This window comes from Arachis hypogaea, chromosome 20 (genome assembly GCF_003086295.3).
Source record: "Arachis hypogaea cultivar Tifrunner chromosome 20, arahy.Tifrunner.gnm2.J5K5, whole genome shotgun sequence".
NCBI lineage: Eukaryota > Viridiplantae > Streptophyta > Magnoliopsida > Fabales > Fabaceae > Arachis > Arachis hypogaea.
In genome coordinates this window covers 7,127,058-7,137,715 of record NC_092055.1, presented here as the reverse complement: position 1 = coordinate 7,137,715, position 10,658 = coordinate 7,127,058, and the positions used below count along the sequence as shown (strand labels likewise).

Here is a 10,658-nt window from a genome sequence, read left to right as displayed (position 1 = left end):
TTTAAATTTTATTTTTTTAATAAATATAAAATTAATTATTATTAATTACAATTATTTAAAATTGACTGGTTAAAAGTTGTCATTTTTTTTGTGTAATTTGTAGTTTTTTTTTTTTAACCAAAGATAAGAAATTCGAATTCGCAACCTCTTAATTAAATATTGAGAGATTATGTCATTTGAGTTATAAGTCATTGACTTATGTAATTTGCAGTTGCAGGAAAATGAGGAAGATAATTGAGAAGATACTATTAAAGGATGCAGCTGACAGAGACGAAGAGAAAGAGGTTATAATGATTGGAGGTTGGAGACACTGAGTTAGTTGAGAACTTCCACCAGCTCGAAGCAGCTTTCAAAATGTACAAATCAAATTAATGCTTCCCGATGTGTGCATTTATTACCATAGTGTCCTTATGACACTTGGCAAGGAGATATTTTGAAACAATTTTTTTTTTCTAAAGCAAAACTCTAAAATAATACTACTATTATCTCTAAAAGAAGAGCTAGCAAGTAGCAAGTTTTATATTTTGTAATTATTAATTGGTTATTAATAATATTTTTAATGATGTAAAATTATATTTAATAATAAAAAAATTACTTTTTTTTTTTAGTTAAATGCTAATCAAATTATTAAAAAAGTGCTGGCCTAAACTTTTTTTTATCTCTAATTCATCTATCTTATCTCCAAATCCGAAGGGAGGAGACATAGACGGAGTCAAGAGAGTAGCGCAACGAAGCAACTGAATGAGAAGAAGTGGTTTGTGGACGAAAATGTCAAAGCCAAAACGCACCGTATCCCATCGCAGCACTACTTGTTGAGTCTTAAATGATTCCGTTATTATTTACTCTCACTTGTCAGTTGTCACCTAATGCTTCTCGCCGTTTACCTCCAAACGCTACTACCAAATTCTCTCTCCTTCGTAATTTCTCTTTCGAACCTCGTTTAGTTTCCGCTTTTGCTTCTCCTCGAGTTCGAGCATTTTCACCGCTCGTCAATTCTTTCGCGTTTTGATTTTGCGCTTGTGGAGATGGTGAAGAAGCTTGAAATGTTGCCGGCGAAGGACGTGGATTTGTCCTCCGTCAAATATGAACATGAAGTTGTCAAAGGTCTCCACTACTCTTTGGTTCATTTAAATCCTTCTTAATTGCGTTTGATTCTCGAGTTTCTAGTGTGATTTACTATTTGATTCTGTTTCGATTTTGTGTTTGCAGCTCCGCATTTGACTGGATTCGTGTTTCGATTCTTTGTGAGGATACTTGAACTTCCACTGATAGGTCCTGCTATCATGACTCATTTGAAGAAGGACAACAAAATTGATCAGGTCTCTGTGTGCGTGTGTTTTCTGCTTCAGTTTTCATTTTTTTTGGTTGCTGAAATCGTTGCTTAGCGTTTCTTCATTTTGTAACTTGTCACGATGACTCTGGATTTAAACTGTGGTTGCGGTTGCATTGCAAGAAAAAAAAAAACGACCGCAATTGTGTGGATGCAGTGGTTGCTGATTGCAATTTAGAACCTCCGTAGTTTTATGAAATTATGAACAATACTTGAGTCGAGTGTGCATGACTGTGGCAAGTGGAACTGATTAAATGTTACGTCAATTGTTTGATTGTTATTTAACAGTTACTGCGGCATACTGTGATACCAGAAGGACCGATGTTTAAACCTGAATATCCACCTCGAGGTCATTTCATCTCCATGTTTTCAATTACTTCATGTCAATAATATATGCACTAATTTTGCCGATTGAAGAGGCGCACTGGCTTTTTCTGTTGTCTTTATAGCATTATACAGTACTCAAATATTTGTATGTTTGCATTTGAGGTGTTCTTATTAGTTGGATTTACCTAAATCTGAAGTCTGATTGCTTGTGATTCTTTTACATAATTACAATAGGGTTGAAAACATAAAATTATTTTGGAGAGTGATAATAGGAACTAGTAACTGTAACACAATCAATTGTGTTAGTTACATTGAATTTGAAGATGTATGTTCTGTTGTTCTGTTATAACACACGCAGAAACGGAACCTGGTGTTGTAGTCCTTGATGAAGATGGGAGCCCTGCAAGCCGAGTTGAGTCTGCCTTGAAGTGTCTGCCACAGTATGATCCTTCTAAATCCTGGGAAGATTCATCCTTACCCTTTCGGTACTGGAAGATACGAGACTATGCTCATGCCTATCGATCTGGAAAAGTAACCCCGTCTATGGTAAGTAGAGCATTCAGTTGATTGGAACCCATGAGTATGAAATTGCCTCTATTGTAAAATATATTTAAGGGAGACGGTTTAACTTTGAATAAATAGGTTGCTGAGCGCATCATCTCAGTTATAGAGGAGAATTGCAGAATTAAGCCACCAGCGCCACTTTTGATATCGTTTGCTGCTGCAGAAGTCCGGAAGCAGGCAGCAGCATCTACTCAGAGGTTCGAAGCAGGTAACCTGTATGTTTCAAATGCTTATATAGATCTTATACTGCAAATATCTCATACATGACTATGTTGAGATGTGGTGGGAAGTGATATAGACAATAACACCTTAGACCTTTTGATTGTATAGGAAATCCGTTATCAATATTAGATGGAATTTTCATCGCGATCAAAGATGATATAGACTTGTATCCCCATCCATCTAAGGGTAAGTATTATTGACTCTTTGTATGAGTAATTGAATAAAGTTCTGAAATATAGTTTGGCGATAAAAAGGTGCAAGTACGTGGATGCATGAGGTACGTACTGTAAAGGAGGATGCAATCTGTGTTTCAAGGCTGCGTAGCTGTGGTGTCATTTTTGTTGGGAAGGCAAATATGCATGAGTTTGGAATGGGTACAACTGGAAATAATCCTAACTACGGGTAATCCCTTTTTTATTTTTTAAAACTCTTTTTTTCGTTGATTTTAAAGTTGATGTCACCATCAACATAAAGATTGAGCTTGGAATGACCAGAGAAGAAAAGCAATATATGCTTGCCTTACTTGATACACATTCAGCATTTACACATTGCATACCTTCTTTCAAATTAGGAGATAAAGTAATCAAGTAAAGTTATTAGCAATTGTGATTGTATTGTTGTTTCCAATGTGTTAGTTCACCCTGTTTTACGTTCAGTTGCAAGTTTATAAACGATTTGAAAGGTGGAATAGACTTAGGGCCAGAGACCTTCAGGAAATTTACAGGAGAATTGCTGGCACTGTTAACTGCTGAGTTTTATATAATATACGCGTAACAATGATTTGGTTTGCTTTAAAATTTCTTATATTTTTATTGCAATGTACCCATCATTGATAACTCAATCCACTATTCTTGAGTTGCAGAACTACAAGAAATCCTCATGCACCTGATAGGTATACTGGTGGATCTTCTTCTGGTCCAGCTGCAATTGTGGCGTCTGGAATATGTTCTGCTGCACTGGGAACTGATGGTGGAGGTTGTGCAAAAATATTGTCATACTAACTGTTTTTGCCTCAACTTTTCTATGTACTGGTTCTTAACTTTTTGCATATTCTGGAGAAAGGCAGGTTCTGTTCGTATTCCTTCTTCCCTTTGTGGTGTGGTGGGACTGAAATCAAATTATGGGCGAACAAGCATGCAGGGGTAATTTCTTCTTGTAATTTTTACCATGTTATGACCTCCCCAAAAAAAAAAACGTGGAATGCATTTTCTTGTTGCACTGACAGCATCATTTTATCTTAACTTAGCAAATTCCAAGGGGCAACATCTGAATATTTTGGAGTCTACTAGGTCTCTGATAATATTATTTGTTAGGCACCAGCATTTGTGATATTCAATTGATTAAAATTTGAAGTTATATATTAATAGTATATTTAGTTGCATTAGAACAAAAACTAATGACAGTCCCTGACTAGTTAAATTTTGGACCACCTCATCATGCCTACATTTTTTTTTATCTGCAGGTCATTATGTGATAGTGGAACGGTAGAAATTATTGGACCGATTGCTTCATCAGTAGAGGATATCATGCTAGTGTATACAATCCATATTTTAGAATGTCTTTGGTTTCCATTTTTACTATAGCTTTCATTAGTGCTCTCTAGTGCTTACTTTGGGTTGCTCGTAGATTGCTTCATGAGTACATATAACGGGTCTTTCTTTTTCTAATAACTCAGGTATGCGGCAATATTGGGTGCATCACCAGAAAATAGAATCAGCTTGAGGCCGGTAATCTTTAATCTTTTGATTGATATTCTTCGAAATTAATACTGAGAGAGTTTAACTGCTAATTGCTCATATTTTTTGAACAGTTTTATCCTTCTCTTTCCACTTATAACTTGTCACTTGAAAAGTAGTTTTCTTTCTATAATTTACAGAACTATATAACAAAAACTTAATCTACCTAGCAAACGATTTTTTAAAAACTAAAATAAATTAAGGATCAATTTGTCATTTTTGAAATAGTAGGGATTAATTTATCGTCTTCTTTTAAAAACTAATTTGTTCAATGCAAAGTTCTTAGGACCGTTTGACGAGTTTACTTACAATATAAAATTGGGATATAGGAAGAAAACACGGGTATAATAATAACTCATATACAAGTATGTAAAAAAGTTAGACCACTGACCAAATCTTCTTCATTCTACATTATCTATAAGAAATCTTAATATTTTTCTTTTAGTCAGTTATGATGTATATATTCCTCTGTTTCATGTAGTCACCACCTTGCTTGCCAGCTTTGTCATTAGATGATTCAGATATTTTGGGATCATTAAGAATAGGGAAGTATACAGCGGTAATCACTCTATCCCTTTCGCAGATTTTATGTGCAGTCTAATATGATATTGCTTTTTCTAAATATTATTATATTTATTTATTCTTGTGAAGTGGTTTAATGATGTTCATTCACTCTATCCCTTTCACAGATTTTATGTGCAGTCTAATATGATAGTGCTTTTTCTAACTATTATTATATTTATTTATTCTTGTGAAGTGGTTTAATGATGTTCATTCGACTGAAGTCTCCGACAAATGTGAGGATGCTCTGAATCTGTTGACAAAGGCGCATGGTTGTGAAGTAAGTTCATGATATTTCCGTGTACTTCAGGATTTGTTTTGCAACGACTTTTTATGAAGACGACTTCATGACCAGTGCAAGCAATTCTATGAAGTATGCAATTCTTTTATATTTGCAGATAATAGAGATTGTTATACCAGAGCTTCATGAGATGCGAACTGCCCATGTTGTTTCCATTGGCTCGGAATGCTTATCTTCATTGAATGCTGATTGTGAAGACGGGTACGTTTGGACACTTAACGCAGGTAGTTTCATTTGTATTCTAACTGACACAAGGTGTCAAGGTGATATTTGCAGAACTAAGAAAGTTATTCTTCTTATCCGAACTTGAAAGTATATTTTACCATTAGTGGCTATCATTGTCTAGTAAATTGTAAGAGAACTTCACGATGATTTTCTATCATTTTTTTAACAGGAAAGGGGTAAAATCAACATATGATACACGGACTAGTATGGTACTTTTTCGGTCGTTTACAGCAGCAGATTATATTGCAGCCCAACGTATTAGGTGAGATGAAGTAGTTTATAACATTTCTCGACTTTTGTCTAGTCCCTTTTAACGACCAAAAAAAAAGGCGTTTAATGTCGTTCATTTTAATTTTTTAACATCTTACAGATCAGACCCCTTTGGATATCAAATGGTTACAACAATTAGAAATAATTACTCCTATACTCTTAAACAGCCAAAAAAAAAAAAAAAAAAAAAGAAAAGGAAAAAGAAAAAGAAAAAAGAAGACAGAGGCTCATTACAGTTTATTCTAATTTTATCTTACATATCTCAATTCTCAATTCTCAGACGAAGGATTATGCATTATCACATGGAAATTTTCAAGAAGGTGGATATCATAGTGACACCAACAACTGGGTATGTAATAAACACCTATGTTAACAGCAGTTAAATTTATTATATTTGAATTGACTATATATAAAATCGATTGGAAAAGTTTTGGTGCATTTGTCTTTTCCACTCCAAAAAGAAAAAAAAAACTAATTATGTAGTTTTGTTTTCAAGGAAAAAGAAAAGATAGTTTCTATTGGTATTCTCGTGTAAATCCTATATAAATAAAAAAACTAAAAGTATTTGTTAAAATTAATATTTATTATTCTATATATAAATTAAAAAAAATAAAAATGGCTTAACAAGCCAAACGTGCGTATTAAGCTGCTAGTTCATCTAAAGCGCATATGCTTTCTTTTGGAATAATTTGATATGAATAGAATTATTTCTCACACTCTGGATAACACAGCATGACAGCACCCAAGATCCCTCCTAGTGCTCTGCAAAGTGGTGAGACAGATATGCAGACAACAGGTGATTGACTTGCTCTTTAAGTTGCAACTTCAAAGACTATATACAAATTGCTTTAATATTGCTTCATTATACTGTAATGTTTGTCATCATGAGAATCTTAAATAAAGTGGCATGATCACCACAACGCAACGCATATTTAATATCTTTCCTGTTGCCATATATGTTAACTTGAAATTTGTTTCTCAGCTTACCTTATGCGATTCATTATAGCGGGGAATCTTCTGGGACTCCCTGCTATTAGTGTCCCGGTGAGTAAAATGAACAGTACATTGAGTGTTTTTTAGAGTTAACCATTGCTAAGAGACTAATATACTCTCTATTACCGTTGATTCCTTTAACCAACAATGTTCCATGTACAGGTTGGTTACGATAAATCAGGACTTCCAATAGGTTTGCAGGTGATAGGCCGACCGTGGGCGGAAGCTACAATTCTGCGTATAGCATCTGCAGTGGAGGTACATATATTTTCATAATCGAAATAAAATAAATATGCACATAGATTAATAATCGAAATGGTCGATAAAAGCTGAGACATGCGTCAAATGATCCTAAAAAAATCCTTCTTCGAAAACAGATTGGTCTTTTAGTTAGTTAGATACTAACATATAAGTATATAACACAGATAATTTTTTTTTAGTATGTCATCATCTAATTGAATGAAGAATTGATTTCAGACATCTGATTTTTTTTAGGACTAAATTAATGTATACGTGATTTTTTAGAAACAATTTTGAAAAAAAAAAAAGATAATCAATGCATTTTCTTTATTTTTGTCTTATAATTAAAAATATGGGTCAGATGTGCTAGTTTGCACCTTTTTTGCAGACTAGCGGGCCAAAAAATTAATATCATTATTATCATTTAAAAGCAATTTTCAAAAGATTAAAGTGGTAAAGCCACTATTTTTTAAAAAAATTGACAAAATATTTTGAAAAATATTTCACTATATTGGCAATATACCAAAAAACTATTTCACTAAATTCTTGTTTTACTTTTTTTTTTTCCCCAATAAAAAACCAAAAACAAGTGTCAATAGAAAAAAGGTGTGTCGTCTTCCTGTCAAATCCCGTGGATTAAACGGCCCTTTTAGCTGGTTCTAACTTCGAATTTCCATACCCAACCCGCCAGTTTTATAAGTTATGCGAGCCAGTCCACCTACAATGCGTTGTTCTGAATATCTTACATATTTGTCCTTTTTCTTAATATTGTGTAGGGTAAACTATCAAAATTACCTCTAATTTTTTAAAATTCTGGCAAAAAATATCTCTCAATTTTATTAATGATAAAGATGTTCTCAAAATATCTTAAAATGCGACAAAAATACTCAATATTAAATATATATTCTCAAAAAATTTTTTAGAAATTGGATATTCATATGGTTTCTTACAAGTATGATTATAAAAGTAAGACATTTTTATCCCTAAAATTTGGTCATTTTATATTAAGTGATTTTTTTTGGTCAATGACTAAGAATACTTTTAAAAAATGAAAAAATACAGAGACCAAATTTTTATCCGATTTTTCATATGTAATTTCTAAATAATTATCTAAATATTTCTACAAAATTTTAGATCAAATACAAAAGTTATTTGCCACTCATAAAAAAATAATACTCTTTTTAGTTCGTTTTTGTCACATTTATAATATTTTTGTTGTTATCAAAAGTGGAGGACATATTTGTCGGCGTATTCAAAACTCGGAGGTGGTTTTCATAGTTTACGCTATAATGTAAATCGTTAGTGTTTTGGTTTTACAATTTGTATATAAAACCACATATCTGCAACAATTCATAAACGAATTAGAAAGGTCACACAAATCATTGCAGAGTTTCATGGATTGTTCATAAACTCAATAGCCTGCAACGATTCTTGAAGAAATCATAAACATATTAGATTTGTATAAAAATCTCTATACAGTGGATTTTATGAACAAACTATGAAACCCAATATCATGCAATGATCTGTGTTAAATGAGCATTTTAATTCATTCATGATTCATAAATCGTTACATGTATACGTTTTACATACAAACTATAAAACCCAAAGACCTGTAACAATTTACATAAAATTAAAAGAAGTCAAATATATAAGCAAAACTTTTTCAAGACAATCTAGTATGCATATTTATTTTACGTTATTTTATTTTTTGGGTAAAAAACCCTAAACCAAGGTTTTTTTTTGTCACATGAATTGTTTATCCGTGTATAATGTTTTCGGTAAACGTTCTATATTTTGTTTATACTTTATACAGAGACTCTGCGGTGAGTCAAAGAAAAGGCCACTGCAATATCATGACGTTCTGAGGTCAAACTGAAGCAACAATATTTGTGCTGAAGCGTTCCCCCGTGTATTTGATCCTTGGGGGCAATGGCCATCTGATTTTCTCAAGGATGTGTATTTCAGTATTTGTTTCAAGTTTCAACTGTTTGTAGGAAATAACTGCTGGAAGCAAAAATTATAATAATTTAAAGGCGGCAAAACATAGTTTCGGAAATAAAGAATATCATGGATGCCGGCATATTGTGCACCTCATCAAGATGCATAACAGCACAAGGGAGCTTCTTTAGCGTCTAAAATAATATTGTAAGTTTGTAACAATGTACAAAATTCATTTTAGGGAGTGAAAATTTGTGCTATCTGTTGAGAAGATATCTTACGTGATAATCGAAACTGTCCAAGCTACCACTGTATGGCAAAGTAATGTAAAACAGCACTATATATAACTTCAAATAATCACGAACCAGGATTAGACCCGTCCAGGAATAGGATGGATATATATATTTCATAAAATATATAAATTAATTTTAATAATTATAAAATAAAAAATTTATTAAATAAAATTTATTTATTTGACTTTATATAATCACTTTTATTTTTATTTTCTTTAAGTAGTCACCTTTAAGTTATACTTATATCTAAATAATATAGTGCAAAGATGAAATTATTAAATAAAATACAAATATAAATATTATGTTTCAATAGCTGAAAATTAAATAGCATTCAATTTTTTAATTTTATTTTTCATAAATCATGACATCATATTTTAAATAATATTATTACACTTAATATTTTAAAAAATTAAATTGTTAAAAGGGAAAAACTCAAAAAAGTGATATATAAGTGTAACTAATAAATACAACTAGGTCAAAGATAGAAAAATTAAAAAATTGTAAGAATATTATACAAGGTTTTAAGGAGTTCATCACCAAATATATGCTTAGCAAACATAAAAAAAGAACTATGATCATCAATTAGATTCTTCAAATACTTGTCTAGAAGTAATAATAGAGGAGAAAGAGCATTAGGCATGAAATTTTTTAAGAGAAATAAAAAAAAAATATAAAGTAAATGTTGATTTATATAAAAAATATAAAAGTGAGTATAAAAGAGAGGATGAATTATATTTTATTACTGAATTTATACCTATTAAAAAAATTTAACATTAAAAGCATAGAGTAACTTATATAAAAATAGGAGTAAAAATATAAAAAAATAAAGTTAAACACCGATTTCTTAAATAAAAATGAGAAATGATACAAGAGAATGAACTAAATTTTATAACTCAAGTTTACCTGTTAAAGAGAAATAATATTAAGATTGAATAGCTAGAATAATTTAAAAAGAAATAAATGTTTAGAGAATATGAAAATGTAACAAGAATATAATATAAAGATGGTAGATGGAAGATTATGAGAAAATAAAAATACCAAGAATTTTATAACATAATACAAAGATTTACATGGTAAAATAGAAAAATGTCGAACGTCCAAAGATGATTTTAGAATTATCTTGATTCCTCTTTTAATATATTATATAAATTGATAGATAGATAAATAGATAAAAAATAAATAGTAAAAGTGAGTAAAATGTGATCATAAAATAACTTTTATAGCTCAATTTACACTACTAAATATAATAATATTAATATTAAAAACATATAATAAGCTAAAGAAAAATAAAAATCACGAGACTAAGAAAGAACAAGGAAGAAAAATCTTAAGTTATAATACAAAGAATAAAGTTAAGCTATATCATCTTAGGAAAAAATGTATGACAAAATAGAAGAAAAATTTAAGTATTTAAAAAGAATAAAATCTCATCTCAATCCCTAATAATTTTTATAAGTGACCGCATCCTAATAAAATTAAAATACTATCTCAACCCTCATCTATTCATTCCGTTAGATATTCTAGTCTCACGGTTAAACTTTTCGTTAAATAATAACAGTAGGATCCTAACTGTACTGTTATTTGTATACGTGTCATTGCACAATTTGGTTAGGACACATAGCTTGAGTCATCAAAACGACTATATGTCCTAATCAAAT

General features: G+C 31.1%; 1 protein-coding gene across 1 annotated transcript; it reads left to right on the top strand.

The window, feature by feature from the left end:
* The first annotated feature begins 636 nt into the window (after window positions 1-636).
* Window positions 637-8,995, top strand: LOC112783279 (fatty acid amide hydrolase). Its single transcript, XM_025826159.3, has 20 exons — window positions 637-1,104; window positions 1,210-1,319; window positions 1,619-1,679; window positions 2,016-2,203; window positions 2,300-2,429; window positions 2,552-2,629; window positions 2,698-2,845; window positions 3,306-3,418; window positions 3,510-3,585; window positions 3,906-3,977; window positions 4,119-4,170; window positions 4,661-4,738; window positions 4,937-5,020; window positions 5,139-5,242; window positions 5,436-5,528; window positions 5,817-5,885; window positions 6,268-6,332; window positions 6,519-6,580; window positions 6,692-6,787; window positions 8,583-8,995. Exons 1-20 carry the CDS (start codon window positions 1,026-1,028, stop codon window positions 8,643-8,645), a joined length of 1,821 nt encoding a protein of 606 aa, XP_025681944.1. The 5' UTR covers window positions 637-1,025; the 3' UTR covers window positions 8,646-8,995.
* Window positions 8,996-10,658: the final 1,663 nt, after the last annotated feature.